The following is a 14,996-nucleotide window of genomic DNA, read 5'->3' on the forward strand; positions in this document are numbered from 1 at the left end:
AGAAGTGATATTTTCTTGACTGACTGTAAAGCCATATCAAACGTATAGGAAACAATAGTTTTTGCTTGAAATTTTTAGAAAAAATGCTGTACGCAAACTTAAAAATCTTATTCAATTTACTTCACAGTTTCCCCTTATATCTATTATCATAGTCTATTATCTATGCCTTACATAATACATAATAGAGATATGTTCATAGATAATAGATCTACAAAAGGTAATGGATATGTTAGACATCATAGATTAAATAGACATTGTATGAAAACATATACATATATTTATTATCTCTCCAATTATTTCAGTAAAATAGAGATTAAAATTGGTAGGATACTAATCTAGTGAAAGTAAATATAAATAAATTCTTTATTTTAGGGGTATTAACTGAATTTTGTAAATATTAAATGATGATAACAGTAATAATAATAATAATAATAGACTATTTAGCTATCCTCCAAATACATAGCATAATATTAAATGATAACAATATAACTATTTTAAATTTAGTATTTACCGATGCGGTTATAGATCCACCACACAGAATGAATACCATAGATGTATTTAGTAATAGAAGTTGTGGTTAAGTTGCTGAAATATAAATATTTATTGCTTATTTTCTAATATTTATTAAAAAGCATCAGTTCTATATATAATATAAGCATTTTTCATTAAAAATGAATCCTCTAACGTAAGTTTTCCATTAAGGTTATTTTGTTGTCAATAACTTAGAAGTTTTAGGAATATGAAAAATGTTAAGAAGCTCAGCGAACAGGAGCTCAAAACGAATTCAAAGTCGTCCTGGCATGATCAATATAAAGACAGTGCTTGGGTATTTGTTGGTGGTTTACCTTATGATTTAACTGAAGGTGATATAATTTGTATATTTTCCCAGTGAGTATGTTATGAAACTGTCCATAATGTAATCATTATTGAGGATCAATTTTGTAGGTATGGTGAAATTGTAAATATAAATTTAGTGCGTGATAAAGATACAGGAAAATCTAAAGGTTTCTGCTTTATTTGTTTTGAAGACCAGAGATCAACAATTTTAGTAGTTGATAATTTTAATGGCCTGAAGGTGAAAATTGATATATGGTATTTTAAATAAGTTTCATAAGTTTTAATCAATTTTATTTGTGCAGATTTTAGGAAGAACATTACGTGTAGATCATGTTAGTGATTACAAAGTGCCAAAAGAAGGGAAGAAAACTGATGAGGAAACAAAGCGTTTGTATAGTGAAGGTTGTGCCCCTCAAATAATAGCTAAGCCAAAAGTGGGAATTAATCCAGTAAAAATTGAACATGATGATGTGAGAGAAACACTTGCTGATCAAATATCTGGTGAAATTAGACTGCCTCCCAGACTGCCAATCTATCCAATTAAACAAGAGAAATTTGAAGATGATAATGATGAGGTAACTTTAAATATAATCATTCAATACGACAGCTTATGCAGAATATAATTGTAATTTGTTTTTAGAAAAATAGAAATATGTCAGGTAAAAAAAAGAAAAAAGAGAAAAGGAAAATTTCAAAAAAGAAACAAAATAACAGTTCTAGTGAAGAAAAAAGTTCAGAAACAGATGAGGATAAAAATACACAAAAGCATAGAAAAATTACAGCATTCAAAAGCAGGTATCAAAGTAATTCTGAAAGTAGTGATTCACAACAAAAAGGCAAGAGAAAAAGTGAAGAATCTCTGAAAGTGCATAAAAAATTTAAGAAAGATCCCAATGAAAAAAGCAATATGGAGAATAAGAAAAAATATTTTGGTGAAAAAAAAAGGTATGATTTAGATGAAAGGAAAAGTAACAAATTTATAGAAAGAGGTAATAGTCATTACAAAAACAAAAATATATAAATTAAAGCAGGCAATAACTGAGTTGTAAAATGAAAAGTAGTAAAGAAAAATGTGATGTACCTCAAAATTAGATAAAACATTAAATTAAATAGAGAAAAGTATTGTTTTTGTAAAAATACTTGCATTATTTGAAGAAATCAAAAAACATTTTCTCTATATTTTTTACTTAAGTAACTTTTTGTATTCCCTTTTCTTGATATAAATCACTTACCATAAATATAAAAACATTTATTTCAACAATCTTCTTGTACATTTATATACTTTCAAATGTGGTTAACAGTTGTGTCTAATTCCTAACTTTACAATACTTATTTTATTGTCTTGTATATTCTCTTTAATTTGGTTATTACTGCTTTTGCACGTTGTGTATTTATTAGTCTTTGTTTCTTGCATATATTCGTTTTCCGTATTTATTTCACAATTTCCACTTATTGTAGTTTTATATATATTTAGTTTGTGTGCTATAAAGACAACGTTATTCCTTTGAAGCCAATGTAAAATAAAATTGGAAGGTCCTGAGCTAGAAATTCGTGCACTTCCTAAGCATTCTTCATTCTTGTAAAAAACTGCAAATTGTCCAGGGGCTAACGCACGTTTTTCTCTACTTAAACTCACAATAAGTCCTCTTTCTGCTTCATAAACTTCACAATCGACTGCCTCTTTCATATTTTGATCAGTAAATCTACAGCTTAAGATATCATGTCTGCGAAGCTCTTCAGGAGTTTCGTAAATCCAATGAGGTTTGTCAGTAAAAAATAATTCCGTCTGTAAAGCAGAATGATTATGACGTTCTGCCTGAAAGTAAAATAAAAAAATATATTAAATTCATTTAAACTTGATTTGAATTGCAATAAAGGTTTAATTTTGTTTTGATTTAAAATTTGTATGATTTATATCAAACTAAATTATTTGAAAGTATTAATGCATATAATTGTAATGCTAGAGTAGATAAATAATTATACTTAGTCATTATAAGCTATTTAAAAATTGTTTTTTTTTTACGTACTACATATATTGTATTTGTATCCAAATCTTTCCTTGCAACAAAAAAAGGTAAGGATCTACCATCAATTTTTGCTCTCTGACCAATGGTCCACTGATGTATACCATTATGGTCTCCCACAGTTTCACCATTCTCAATGTTAACAAATTTTCCTGGTTTATCTTCTATATACTGAAAATTGATTATTAATTGCTAGTGTTAATTTGAATGTGCACTTACTTCTGCTATAAAACTTTGAAAATTCCTATTGCCTATAAAGCAAATACCCATACTCTCTTTCTTTCTAGAGACTTTTTGAAAACCATTTTGTAAAGCAATATTTTTTACTTCTGATTTTAATAGGGTTCCTAGGGGAAACATTGTATGTCTCAGTGCTTCCTGTTTAACTTGACTTAGAAAAAATGTTTGGTCTTTCATTTCATCATAAGGTCTTAAAAGTTTCACTGATAAATACAATTAATGTGAATATCTTTTTTCATTTATAGTTTTATTTGTCACCTTTTACATCACTGTAATTTTCTAGATAACTTCCAAAACTTGTTCTTGCATAATGACCAGTTGCAATTGCATCTCCATGCAGGTATTCTCTTGCATAATGAAAGAAGTAATTAAACTTTATAAAGCGATTGCATAAAATATCAGGGTTTGGAGTGTATCCACTTTCATATTCTTTTAAAAAATAGCTAAATGTTTATTATAATTATATTACTGTTACTATAAAAAAGCTGGTATGTATTTAATACACACCTAAATACTTCATTCCAATATTCCTTCACAAAATTAACATAATAAATGGGCACATTAAGTTTTTTGCAAACTTCAGAAGCATCTTTGAAATCTTCATCTGATGTACAAATGCCCATTTCATCTTTTATATCCCAGTTTTGCATAAATAAAGCACATACATTAAATCCTAAATAATTAATATAGTTGAATGTAAATTTTAACAATTGTATTATATATACCTTTGTTTTTTAATATAAGAGTTGCAACTGCGCTATCAACACCACCAGAAATACCAACAACGACTTTTCTAAACATGTTGGATTAATCCAAATCCTAAAAATTTTGAAAATTACAATACCAAGCGAAGTGTGAATTCGTACCTTTCATTCTGGATTTAATTTGCCTTTCGCACATGTGAACTTTGAAACGTTACATTTTGCAACTAATCAAGGTGAGAAAATATAGTACAACTAATATTAACAGCATGTAATAATTTTGTTGACAATTTTCGTTAGAGAACACTTGCTAAAACATTGTGCGTGGAGTCGCATATATAACATAATATTGTTTATAATAAAATATCGAACCACCCATTATTTTCTTATAATTTTATATATTATGAGACTTCAGTTTCTGTACATTCNTACATACATTATTTCAAAGTTCTAGAGTGTATTAAAAAATCGAAATCACTACCTGTGGGTTGTCTCAATAGCTTGCAAAAATCTTATTAAATTAGGATGTTTCAGTCCTTTAACTACTTCTATTTCGCGTGGTAAAAACTTTTTTAAATAATCTGCCGGAGCTGTAAATTTGCTCACAATTTTTACTGCAACATTGCCTTCATGCCGTTCGCTGTGTGCTACCTTATAATCAATAAAAGCAAACACAAACTATTTCAATTATTGTTTTAATTAAAGTCGGCGTAATCAATATTATTGATTTATCAAATTGATAGTTACCCTCACTGTGGCATACGAACCAGAACCTATTGTTTTCCCCAAATAGTACCCATGACTTTCTAAAACTGTCGGTTTTTTTTCGGTCTTTGTTTCAACGGAATGGGTATGAGTATGTGTTGTTGGGGCTGTTGAGGGTTCCTGTACACTGCTAACTGGAGATGGCATTACGTTTTTCTATGTTTATGTTCACTTCATTATATTGATTTGTACTTGAAATTTATAGGCATAAAGACACATCAAATTTGACAAGACATTTTGGATATATAGTTATTGCATTCTTCGATCCAAAATTAATACGTAAATTGTAGAATTCTTCGCTAAAATTTCTTTGCAAACAATTATATTTGTTAAATGTATTCCTTTAACGATATCTAAAGACTATATTATTGTTGAACATGTTTATACAAATGTATAATTATTTTTTTTTATATAGTAGTAGTAAATGAAGAAAAACAATGTTATAATTTCGTAATTTATTAAAACCATAACTCGTAAATATTGAAAGATTTCGCGGCAAGTTGTTTAAAAGTATTGATTAATCAACAAACATCTCAAATCTGATTGGCTGAAAGATGTATGTAGTGCTGCGCAATTATGAATGACGTTTCTACGTTTCTAGTTGCTCTTCTGTCAACTAATTTGTTCTAACCGTTCTATCTATTCTTTTAGAATAAGTTTTTGTGTACATTTAAATAAATAAAAGTTTTTGTTTAATACATTATTGGAGAAATGTCATACGCATATTTATTCAAATACATCATTATTGGCGATACAGGTAAGTGACACTATTATTTTTCATTTTTCATGCTGTGAGATTATCCGACAATAACTATTTTAAAATGTCAATGGTATTTGTTGTTTAGTTATATCGAAGGATTTTCTACATTTTATTTATTTATAGTGAATATCTTATCCTTCACATTAATATTTATTAATTGTTTTATTTTCTAATAATATATTTAAAGGAGTGGGTAAATCATGCTTATTGCTCCAATTCACTGATAAAAGGTTTCAACCAGTACATGATCTTACAATTGGTGTTGAGTTTGGGGCTCGCATGATAACAATTGATGGAAAGCAAATTAAACTTCAAATATGGGATACTGCTGGTCAAGAAGCTTTTCGGTCTATAACTAGATCATATTACAGAGGGGCTGCAGGGGCCCTTTTAGTGTATGACATTACACGTAGGGAAACTTTTAATCACTTAACTACATGGTTAGAGGATGCTAGACAACATTCCAATTCTAATATGGTTATTATGTTAATTGGTAACAAAAGGTTGGTTTGATTTAAAAAAATTTTTATAAAATAGAAAACGCATAATTTTTTGACTTTAATTTTAGTGACTTAGAAAGTAGAAGAGAAGTTAAAAAGGAAGAAGGTGAAGCATTTGCAAGAGAACATGGCCTAGTTTTCATGGAAACTTCAGCTAAAACTGCAGCAAATGTGGAAGAGGCTTTTATTAATACTGCCAAAGAAATATATGAAAAAATTCAGGAAGGGGTGTTTGATATAAATAATGAGGTAACTGTATTAAATGTTCGTTTTGCTAAATATTTAATTAAAACAATGTCAAGTAGGTATGATAAAGCAATTTTATGATTCTCCCATAGGCTAATGGTATTAAGATAGGTCCACAGCATTCACCAACAAACCCTTCTTTACCTGGTGCTGGAGGCCAGGGCAGTTCTCAAGGTGGAAGTTGCTGTTAGGGAAAAATTTGTCACCCTTTTATTTAAGGGATTTACTTGCATAAACATATTAACCATACCCAAAAATAGTTACATAAGTTAGTGGTACCTTTTAATACACATACCAATAATTTATTGGAAAGGGGATGTTCTTCTGTTTACTGACTTAAGCCTTTACTTCCAATTAAACTAATTTTGGTAAAATATTTACATACACTAACTTATGTACTATTGTATATTATTGTGATTTTTATTTAAAGTGTTGTATATTTGTGTACAATTAGCCCAAGTACTATGGAATAAAAGGTTTTTACTAAATTATGATGTTAGGATTATAATTATTACAACAGTATAACTTTAATTGAATAGTATATTTGCCTATCGGTTATGTTTTGTGGCTTATGTAAGATTATTTTTCAATCCAATTGTATTTTTATTTAAAGTTTAAAGCTTTAAATAAAGTTTTTATTATACATTTTATCATTGTTTTGTGCATGAAGTAAGCTTCAAGTACAATGCAACGTTTCAAGTTTCTCATCATGAAGACTCGCATTTTAAATGTTGATCCTTAACTGATCTTAATTAAATGAACTTCTCAGTTTTGCGATCTCTTACCGAAATAAGAACGAAAGTTATTAAATGGAACGCAACTATTTTAAGATGGCCGAAAAACTGGAAGTTGTGTCACAGCAGTTTTCAAACCCAATAAAAATACTAAAATGGAAAGTAAGCGAAGGCTATTTTGTTTCAATGGGCACTATTTTGCTTATTTATGATGTTGGACTCAATACGAAGAAGGAACAAAGAAAATTAAAGTCGACACGAGCTGGTTCTGTTTATAAACTCCTGGCCGATGAAGGCGCCATCGTAAATCCAGGGTAAGTATTAGCATAAGATTTAAAAATAAAAAGCGGGAAAGGTTTCTTGGCGGGAACTATTATTTTGCACCATTTTTTAGTGAATCCTTGTTGGAATTAAAACCATGTATTCATCCCACAGTGATGAAAGACATGTGTGCTGAATGTGGAGCTGATTTAAGAAAAGAAGAATTAGATTCAACGGCTTCAGTTCCCATGATTCATTCAGTACCTGATCTTAAAGTTAGCAAAGAGGTAATACTTTGTTAAAGATTTTAAGAGACATTATGAATAAATATTTTATATTTGTAGCTTGCCCATAAAATAGGAAAGGCAGATGAAGAACGTCTCCTGCATGATAGAAAACTTGTTTTACTTGTAGATTTAGACCAAACTCTTATACATACAACTAATGATATAATTCCTCCCAATATCAAAGATGTTTATCATTTCCAACTGTATGGACCCCACTCTCCTTGGTATCATACAAGATTACGACCAGGCACGCAACGATTTCTAACAAACATATTTCCTTATTTTGAACTTCATATTTGCACATTTGGTGCAAGAAATTATGCTCATAAAATTACACAGTTGTTAGATCCAGATGGAAGATTTTTTTCCAATCGAGTTCTTTCAAGAGATGAATGCTTCAACCCTACCAGCAAAACTGCAAACTTAAGGCAAGTAATTGTTACTTATCTCCCAAGTAGTTTTATTTATTTATTTTATTTAACCAATATGGATTACACTTAGGTAAGTGACGGGAAATGGTAAACCACCTGTATGCTGACTAGGCTATGTAACATAAGGCTAAGTTAAATATAACTCCACTGTCTAAAAACAGTAAAGAAAGTTATTATTAAAAGCAATATATTCTTTTATTAACATTTTGTAATACTTTTACAGCTCTCTATTTCCATGTGGTGATCATATGGTATGCATTATTGATGATAGGGAAGATGTTTGGTCATATGCCACTAATTTAATTCATGTAAAGCCGTATCATTTTTTCCAACACACTGGTGATATCAATGCTCCCCCAGGTCTTGATAAACATGAAGATGATGAAAAAGTAGGTGTTGACCTTACCAAAATGGTTCCCAAAGAAGATAAAAGCACAAATACTGAAGAGAATACTTCTGAAAATGCTGAAGAATCAGAGAATTTGAAAGAAAATTTCCATGAAGGAGATAATACAGAAGAAACAGAAAAGAATGAAGAAAATGTACAAAAAGACAAAATAGTAGGTGTTTCAAGTAAAGAAGATGAGGATATTGAAAAAGGATCAAAGAAAATAAATGGTACAATACAAAATAGTGGGCAACTAGAAGCAAATGAGCCATGTAAAGTAAGTGGATCACCAAATCAAGTTAGTAAAAGGACCTGTGATAAAGCTATGCAAGTAGAAAGTTCTTCAGAGAAACATGAAGGAACTCTTACTGAAACCAATTTGGAAACATGTCTACAATCTAGTCAAGAAGATGAATATAACCCAAATGTTGACATCGATAAAAATATTGCAAAATCTTCACTCAATTCCTCACTGAACTTAATAGTCATAGACGATCCTGATGACTATCTTCTTTATTTGGAAGATATTCTTAAAAAAGTTCACAAGACATTTTATGAACATTTCGATGTAATGGAATCAGGGGTTGTACCAGACTTAAAAAAAATTATTCCAGGAGTGAAGAGTCAAATATTACAGGACACAAAATTATGTTTTAGCGGTCTGGTACCCACGCACATTAAATTAGAACAGTCGAAAGCGTTTCAAATTGCTAGAAGCTTGGGCGCAGAGGTAACACAAGATTTGGAAGAAGACACGACCCATCTGGTTGCAGTACGACGAGGAACAGCAAAAGTTAACGCTGGACGTAGGAAAAAAAATCTTCATATAGTTACTCCGGATTGGTTATGGGCGTGCGCAGAAAGATGGGAACGAGCCTCCGAAAAGTTGTTCCCATTGAGTAATAAGGGCTCGAAAAATCGGCATCCACCTCCTCATTGTAGCAGTCCCGAACATGTTTCTGAGTACGGGGTGCATAACGCTCCGGCAGTTAGAAAGCGGACTGACAGTGGGCGATTTATGGACACCATCAATCCACTGATGTCGTTTTCCACAGATGACATCGCTGATATGGACAAAGAGGTAATAAAAATAATAATTCATTTTAATAATTCTCCAATTTTGATTTTTTGACTGTTTATTTATATATTCACTTTTTTTTCGATTGTATTTCATTTAAGGTCGAAGATACATTGGAGGATGGGGACAGTGAAAGTGAACGAGATGCTCCACGATCTGCAGAAGATCCCGAAAGACTTAACGAGGACCAGGAAATGGCAAAGGATTACATTACAGATGTTCAAAAGGAAACAGAAAACAGTAGTTCTGATGAGTCAATAACTGCTGAGATGCCGCGAGGTCACAAACGTTCATTGAAGAGAAGACGACGTCACGTTCACTACGCACATGATGACGATGATGAAATCGGATTGGACGACAACGAATCATCGGACAGTGACTCTCCGAGTGTAAAATTTCGCAGAGGTGAAGACATAACTAGCGAAGTAGATATGGAGGGCGATTCGAATAGTGAGGGGAGCATTGATGCACCAGACGAAATCGACGATGGTGAATGGAACATGATGGGAGCTGCTTTAGAAAGAGAGTTTTTATCGAACAACTGAGAGCCCGAATTAAGTGTGAGTTCTTAGACCTTTTTTCCAATATTTCGATCATGAAGAAAAAAGACAAATCGATCTCAATTGAAAACTGCTACATATTACAGTGGCGTAATTTGACATTCTTGTAATTTTAAAACTCGTTTCGTTCATGTTGGATGGAAAGTTCTATCTAAAGTACTTTATTTATTTTATAATAATTCTGTTCAATTGCATTGAATTTCTTCAATGTGCTGATAATCGTGAGTGATTTTTTATAATATTCACCAATCGTGTACAGGGTTATAAATTTTTAACGAACTTTAAAAAAGGAAATTTTTTATTTTGAGCTTTCGCGTTCAATTTTTGCTAATAAAGGTATTAATAATTGAATAGTAGGATGTTTTCAAACGCTATCACGAAAAACATACTTCATTAATTGAAAGTCGTATTTTTCAATCCCTCGCAAAAGATATTAAAATCAGGATGTTTTTTAGGTACCTTTTAATTTTGTGTTAAACATATTTTTTAAAAGAGAAATATGTACATATATCAAAGTTAAGTTGATAGTTTGTTTTCCATTTTATGAATTTTGTTGTCTTTTATATTTGCAGTAGTTGTTTAACATTATTCCAACAAACTTCATAAAATAAAAAAGTAAAACATCATTTCTTCATCAAGAACAAGGAATTTGGTTCGAACCCTACATAAATTTCAAATCTGTGTTCTGTAGTGTATGCGTTGTATTATTTTATGTGTATGATGGTATTAGAATTTCCAGCTTGAATATTGGTATGCATTATTAGCTTTGAACATCTTACTGAACGAAACGTTTGTTGTTGCACTTAATGCAAAAATATCTAAAAAAATATTCCGCTTTCTATTGTTATTTTATTTTACACGGTATAATGTTGGTTGGTCATTTCATACCAGTGCATGTGTAAAAATTTCTAATGCATACAGTTTATGATTTTCATCAACCTCTTAAGATACATTTTTTTATCATATTTTTTGTAATTTCTCTATCAAAATACTGTTATTTTACTTATTTTTACATGAGAAAAGTCAAATATCGTACATATAATACTTACATTACGACATGCAATAATTGGGCCTCATTAAAAACGCCAAATAAGTAATTTTATAAGGAATCTTATTTATTCTGTACTTTTTTTGTAAGTATAAATGATGTGATTATAATTAAAACAAGAAAAAATTGAAATATACCCAGTTTGTTTGTTGTAGATTAAAGTAGTTAAAGCAGAAATTATAAGTATTTTTTAAAATTAATTAATTATTTCATTAATATTACTGTTTTATAGACAACTGATAAAGAGAAATGTTTTTATTTTACATAGTATTGTTCTTTCGCCACAATTTTTGAATATTAATTGAAGTTTCCACTTTCTTTCTGGAAACAGTTTATCAAATTTTTGCAAGGGGATGTAAAACACCAGAATGGTCAAATTTGTCTCTTTAAACTATCAGTCACAAAACACAAATCTTAATCAAAATTGTTTAGGATCAAGAAATGCAATGTGTTTTCTTATATGAAAATTATGTCTGTCTTATTTATCTTATGGTGTTATTTGGGGGTATAATTAGCTGCAATGAAAGAAAAACAAACTTGGCAGTTTGTGATTGATTGATGATGCACAATAAGAGATCTTAAGTAAACATTAATGAGTAATTAAACAATAAACTTTTTCATAACAGGAGAGTTCAGGTTTTACCATGAATGATAGGTACATCTCTTGTGAAAATGGATAGCATATAACACTATTTATAAATTTATTACAATGATAATATACTGCTAGATATAATCTTAATGCATTTTCCTTTTAAACTGCATATGGTTGCTCTTCTCCTGTTTCGTGATATTTAATGTATGTTTCGACATGTGTGAAATCTTTCTTATCTTCTAACCATCCTCTTTCTGGTGCTTTATCATAATTAAACTTGGAAGGTGAAGGGCCAAACACATCATCAATTGCATCAATTTGGTGTCTAAACTTGTCAACTACTACTTTCTTCCCTGTAAGAGGATCTGTAATGTCTCCAAGACGATAAACTACTTCTTTAACTTTGTGTGTTATAAGTGGAGTCAACTTTTCAGCTAGTAGTTCTACTAAAACTATGTCGCCAGTCTTGCATATTTTATTTGGGTCGTAAGCGTATATATAGTCATCTTTTCTAAAATACTAAAGAAACCGTTAAAAAACTAACAATGTTTCATTACTATTAGCTTACCATCAACAAATTGGTATCTAATTCTAACCTTTTTATTCTTATTTTTGAAGCTTGTGACTTAACAGATGGAACACAGTGCCCCAGTAGAAGTGATATTTTCTTGACTGACTGTAAAGCCATATCAAACGTATAGGAAACAATAGTTTTTGCTTGAAATTTTTAGAAAAAATGCTGTACGCAAACTTAAAAATCTTATTCAATTTACTCCACAGTTTCCCCTTATATCTATTATCATAGTCTATTATCTATGCCTTACATAATACATAATAGAGATATGTTCATAGATAATAGATCTACAAAAGGTAATGGATATGTTAGACATCATAGATTAAATAGACATTGTATGAAAACATATACATAAAAAAGGAATTATTACTTATATTTTTTTTAAGCCAAACAGAATTCTGAAACTCAAAAATTCAGTGTTTTATAAGTATTTTTTTCGTCCTAAAAATATGAGATCCTGCAAAGGCCAGTTCAGTATGTTAATCGCTCAATATAACATTTTGCTATGTATACTCTCAAAAATTAAACTATTGTTACAGGTAGAGTAAAATTAAAATAAAAAAAAAATATTTGCTTACCGTTCCTTGTTCTTTACTGGTACTAGCTTTTTCTCCAGATGAATGATTATACCATGAATCATTTTTTATTCCGCAAATTTTAACTCTTACTTTAAGAGGAGCCAAAACTTTCACTATCAATTGTTTTACACTCGAAGATACTTTTGGCTCCCTTGGAAATGTTACTTTACTTGAAACTTGCTAAAATAAGTTAAAACATTATACAATTAAAACTTAAAACAACATACATATAAATCGTAAAACGTGTATTTATTTTCTGCATTCAACTTCTGCTTTTTACAGAAATAGTCCCTGAAATATTTAAAAAATCTTAGTCGTTCTTCACAAACCGGAAATAACAACCTTTCACATTGTCGATTTGTTCATGTTAACGAATGTTATAATTAATATGTAACAAACAACTATAATTAATATCGTTTTTTGCCAAAGAAATCAGAAACTTTTTTGTTTCTGTAGATTTTTTCATCACGATTCACATCAACTGCGAAATATCAGCTTGTAAAACCTGTAGAATAGTCAGAATATTCATACATAATAGCTTAACTTACTTTTAGTAGCAAGTTATAATTTGTGTCATCAAAGGGCAACCTCCCAAATACCATAGCGTACAATACCACTCCCATCGACCAGACATCAGACATTTGGGGATTATAAGGTACCCCTTTCAATATTTCTGGCGAAGCGTAAGCGTAACTACCGCAAAACGTTTCGCTGAGTTGCACCTGATTATTTTTTTGCCTAAGATGACCCCTAGCAAAGCCGAAATCCGAGAGCTTTATATTGTAGTCGTTATCCATTAATAAATTTTCACATTTTATATCCCTTAAATATAAACAACAATAAGATAAAATGATCGTCGGAGTGCGCATAATTTATGTGAATAAAATATGTACCTGTGCACCACTCCTCTTTCATGGCAATACTCCACAGCTTCTACCAATTGTCTAAACCACTTTCTAGATCTGATTTCATCAATATGGGAATCTCTCCGGATAATATCCAGAAGACTGCCATTTTCTGCGTATTCCATAACTATGTAGACCCTAGCAGTTTTATTCACATTATACATACATTATTTCAAAGTTCTAGAGTGTATTAAAAAATCGAAATCACTACCTGTGGGTTGTCTCAATAGCTTGCAAAAATCTTATTAAATTAGGATGTTTCAGTCCTTTAACTACTTCTATTTCGCGTGGTAAAAACTTTTTTAAATAATCTGCCGGAGCTGTAAATTTGCTCACAATTTTTACTGCAACATTGCCTTCATGCCGTTCGCTGTGTGCTACCTTATAATCAATAAAAGCAAACACAAACTATTTCAATTATTGTTTTAATTAAAGTCGGCGTAATCAATATTATTGATTTATCAAATTGATAGTTACCCTCACTGTGGCATACGAACCAGAACCTATTGTTTTCCCCAAATAGTACCCATGACTTTCTAAAACTGTCGGTTTTTTTTCGGTCTTTGTTTCAACGGAATGGGTATGAGTATGTGTTGTTGGGGCTGTTGAGGGTTCCTGTACACTGCTAACTGGAGATGGCATTACGTTTTTCTATGTTTATGTTCACTTCATTATATTGATTTGTACTTGAAATTTATAGGCATAAAGACACATCAAATTTGACAAGACATTTTGGATATATAGTTATTGCATTCTTCGATCCAAAATTAATACGTAAATTGTAGAATTCTTCGCTAAAATTTCTTTGCAAACAATTATATTTGTTAAATGTATTCCTTTAACGATATCTAAAGACTATATTATTGTTGAACATGTTTATACAAATGTATAATTATTTTTTTTTATATAGTAGTAGTAAATGAAGAAAAACAATGTTATAATTTCGTAATTTATTAAAACCATAACTCGTAAATATTGAAAGATTTCGCGGCAAGTTGTTTAAAAGTATTGATTAATCAACAAACATCTCAAATCTGATTGGCTGAAAGATGTATGTAGTGCTGCGCAATTATGAATGACGTTTCTACGTTTCTAGTTGCTCTTCTGTCAACTAATTTGTTCTAACCGTTCTATCTATTCTTTTAGAATAAGTTTTTGTGTACATTTAAATAAATAAAAGTTTTTGTTTAATACATTATTGGAGAAATGTCATACGCATATTTATTCAAATACATCATTATTGGCGATACAGGTAAGTGACACTATTATTTTTCATTTTTCATGCTGTGAGATTATCCGACAATAACTATTTTAAAATGTCAATGGTATTTGTTGTTTAGTTATATCGAAGGATTTTCTACATTTTATTTATTTATAGTGAATATCTTATCCTTCACATTAATATTTATTAATTGTTTTATTTTCTAATAATATATTTAAAGGAGTGGGTAAATCATGCTTATTGCTCCAATTAGTCATAGTATATT

At 30.2% G+C, this 14,996-nt stretch overlaps 7 protein-coding genes across 15 annotated transcripts; 3 read left to right on the forward strand and 4 right to left on the reverse strand.

Annotated features, from left to right (window-relative positions):
• Positions 1-557: 557 nt before the first annotated feature.
• On the forward strand, positions 558-2,059 carry LOC108742410 (RNA-binding motif protein, X-linked 2-like). Of its 2 annotated transcripts, XM_025976388.1 has the most exons (6): positions 558-685; positions 736-888; positions 946-1,075; positions 1,140-1,412; positions 1,478-1,496; positions 1,552-1,794. In XM_025976388.1, exons 1-6 carry the CDS (start codon positions 672-674, stop codon positions 1,698-1,700), a joined length of 738 nt encoding a protein of 245 aa, XP_025832173.1. In that variant the 5' UTR covers positions 558-671; the 3' UTR covers positions 1,701-1,794. The 2 variants fall into 2 exon arrangements, with proteins under 2 accessions (XP_025832173.1, XP_025832172.1); XM_025976387.1 differs by having other exon boundaries at positions 1,478-2,059.
• An 11-nt stretch (positions 2,060-2,070) lies between these two features.
• LOC108742407 (tRNA-specific 2-thiouridylase MnmA) lies at positions 2,071-4,010 on the reverse strand. 7 transcript variants are annotated; one of them, XM_018477607.2, is made up of 7 exons: positions 3,968-4,010; positions 3,827-3,920; positions 3,609-3,774; positions 3,360-3,544; positions 3,081-3,304; positions 2,865-3,032; positions 2,071-2,653 (listed from the first exon to the last, which is right to left on the reverse strand). In XM_018477607.2, exons 2-7 carry the CDS (start codon positions 3,900-3,902, stop codon positions 2,132-2,134), a joined length of 1,341 nt encoding a protein of 446 aa, XP_018333109.1. In that variant the 5' UTR covers positions 3,903-3,920; positions 3,968-4,010; the 3' UTR covers positions 2,071-2,131. The 7 variants fall into 7 exon arrangements, with proteins under 7 accessions (XP_018333109.1, XP_018333111.1, XP_018333108.1 ...); XM_018477609.2 differs by having other exon boundaries at positions 3,360-3,448; positions 3,827-4,002; XM_018477606.2 differs by having other exon boundaries at positions 3,827-4,002.
• A 234-nt stretch (positions 4,011-4,244) lies between these two features.
• Positions 4,245-4,835, reverse strand: LOC108742414 (testis-specific serine/threonine-protein kinase 4-like). The gene is made up of 2 exons (XM_018477623.2): positions 4,550-4,835; positions 4,245-4,453 (listed from the first exon to the last, which is right to left on the reverse strand). The coding sequence occupies exons 1-2, from the start codon at positions 4,712-4,714 to the stop codon at positions 4,280-4,282; spliced, it is 339 nt and encodes a 112-aa protein (XP_018333125.1). The 5' UTR covers positions 4,715-4,835; the 3' UTR covers positions 4,245-4,279.
• A 310-nt stretch (positions 4,836-5,145) lies between these two features.
• Positions 5,146-6,562, forward strand: LOC108742411 (ras-related protein Rab-2). Its single transcript, XM_018477619.2, has 4 exons — positions 5,146-5,324; positions 5,515-5,830; positions 5,896-6,076; positions 6,166-6,562. The coding sequence occupies exons 1-4, from the start codon at positions 5,279-5,281 to the stop codon at positions 6,262-6,264; spliced, it is 642 nt and encodes a 213-aa protein (XP_018333121.1). The 5' UTR covers positions 5,146-5,278; the 3' UTR covers positions 6,265-6,562.
• A 149-nt stretch (positions 6,563-6,711) lies between these two features.
• On the forward strand, positions 6,712-11,319 carry LOC108742405 (RNA polymerase II subunit A C-terminal domain phosphatase). The gene is made up of 5 exons (XM_018477603.2): positions 6,712-7,121; positions 7,202-7,355; positions 7,413-7,783; positions 8,010-9,255; positions 9,354-11,319. The coding sequence occupies exons 1-5, from the start codon at positions 6,883-6,885 to the stop codon at positions 9,795-9,797; spliced, it is 2,454 nt and encodes an 817-aa protein (XP_018333105.1). The 5' UTR covers positions 6,712-6,882; the 3' UTR covers positions 9,798-11,319.
• A 225-nt stretch (positions 11,320-11,544) lies between these two features.
• Positions 11,545-12,273, reverse strand: LOC108742413 (28S ribosomal protein S17, mitochondrial). Its single transcript, XM_018477622.2, has 2 exons — positions 12,021-12,273; positions 11,545-11,971 (listed from the first exon to the last, which is right to left on the reverse strand). Exons 1-2 carry the CDS (start codon positions 12,138-12,140, stop codon positions 11,612-11,614), a joined length of 480 nt encoding a protein of 159 aa, XP_018333124.1. The 5' UTR covers positions 12,141-12,273; the 3' UTR covers positions 11,545-11,611.
• Positions 12,274-12,429: 156 nt separating this feature from the next.
• Positions 12,430-14,253, reverse strand: LOC112904976 (testis-specific serine/threonine-protein kinase 3-like). Of its 2 annotated transcripts, none has more exons than XM_025976378.1 (5): positions 13,987-14,253; positions 13,721-13,917; positions 13,498-13,647; positions 13,153-13,426; positions 12,430-12,784 (listed from the first exon to the last, which is right to left on the reverse strand). In XM_025976378.1, the coding sequence occupies exons 1-5, from the start codon at positions 14,149-14,151 to the stop codon at positions 12,560-12,562; spliced, it is 1,011 nt and encodes a 336-aa protein (XP_025832163.1). In that variant the 5' UTR covers positions 14,152-14,253; the 3' UTR covers positions 12,430-12,559. The 2 variants fall into 2 exon arrangements, with proteins under 2 accessions (XP_025832163.1, XP_025832164.1); XM_025976379.1 differs by having other exon boundaries at positions 12,438-12,784; positions 13,721-13,890; positions 13,987-14,252.
• Between the last annotated feature and the right edge of the window lie 743 nt (positions 14,254-14,996).

Source organism: Agrilus planipennis, unplaced genomic scaffold, assembly GCF_000699045.2.
Source record: "Agrilus planipennis isolate EAB-ADULT unplaced genomic scaffold, Apla_2.0 scaffold332, whole genome shotgun sequence".
Taxonomy (NCBI): Eukaryota; Metazoa; Arthropoda; class Insecta; order Coleoptera; family Buprestidae; genus Agrilus; species Agrilus planipennis.

Bases quoted from the DNA above. Each gene is read 5' to 3' on its own strand.
- LOC108742410 (XM_025976387.1), top strand. The intron at 889-945 runs GTGAGTATGTTA...TCAATTTTGTAG, and splicing joins ATAATTTGTATATTTTCCCA to GTATGGTGAAATTGTAAATA. The intron at 1,076-1,139 runs GTGAAAATTGAT...TTATTTGTGCAG, and splicing joins ATAATTTTAATGGCCTGAAG to ATTTTAGGAAGAACATTACG.
- LOC108742407 (XM_018477607.2), bottom strand. From the start codon at position 3,902: ATGTTTAGAAAAGTCGTTGTTGGTATTTCTGGTGGTGTTGATAGCGCA. The intron at 3,775-3,826 runs GTATATATAATA...TTAATTATTTAG, and splicing joins TCTTATATTAAAAAACAAAG to GATTTAATGTATGTGCTTTA. The intron at 3,033-3,080 runs GTAAGTGCACAT...ATCAATTTTCAG, and splicing joins TTCAAAGTTTTATAGCAGAA to TATATAGAAGATAAACCAGG.
- LOC108742414 (XM_018477623.2), bottom strand. From the start codon at position 4,714: ATGCCATCTCCAGTTAGCAGTGTACAGGAACCCTCAACAGCCCCAACA. The intron at 4,454-4,549 runs GTAACTATCAAT...ATTGATTATAAG, and splicing joins GTTCGTATGCCACAGTGAGG to GTAGCACACAGCGAACGGCA.
- LOC108742411 (XM_018477619.2), top strand. From the start codon at position 5,279: ATGTCATACGCATATTTATTCAAATACATCATTATTGGCGATACAG. The intron at 5,831-5,895 runs GTTGGTTTGATT...CTTTAATTTTAG, and splicing joins ATGTTAATTGGTAACAAAAG to TGACTTAGAAAGTAGAAGAG. The intron at 6,077-6,165 runs GTAACTGTATTA...ATTCTCCCATAG, and splicing joins TGTTTGATATAAATAATGAG to GCTAATGGTATTAAGATAGG.
- LOC108742405 (XM_018477603.2), top strand. From the start codon at position 6,883: ATGGAACGCAACTATTTTAAGATGGCCGAAAAACTGGAAGTTGTGTCA. The intron at 7,122-7,201 runs GTAAGTATTAGC...ACCATTTTTTAG, and splicing joins GGCGCCATCGTAAATCCAGG to TGAATCCTTGTTGGAATTAA. The intron at 9,256-9,353 runs GTAATAAAAATA...ATTTCATTTAAG, and splicing joins TCGCTGATATGGACAAAGAG to GTCGAAGATACATTGGAGGA.
- LOC108742413 (XM_018477622.2), bottom strand. From the start codon at position 12,140: ATGGCTTTACAGTCAGTCAAGAAAATATCACTTCTACTGGGGCACTGT. The intron at 11,972-12,020 runs GTAAGCTAATAG...CGGTTTCTTTAG, and splicing joins TAGATACCAATTTGTTGATG to TATTTTAGAAAAGATGACTA.
- LOC112904976 (XM_025976378.1), bottom strand. From the start codon at position 14,151: ATGCCATCTCCAGTTAGCAGTGTACAGGAACCCTCAACAGCCCCAACA. The intron at 13,918-13,986 runs GTAACTATCAAT...TAATTGAAATAG, and splicing joins GTTCGTATGCCACAGTGAGG to TTTGTGTTTGCTTTTATTGA. The intron at 13,427-13,497 runs GTACATATTTTA...TTTATATTTAAG, and splicing joins GAAAGAGGAGTGGTGCACAG to GGATATAAAATGTGAAAATT.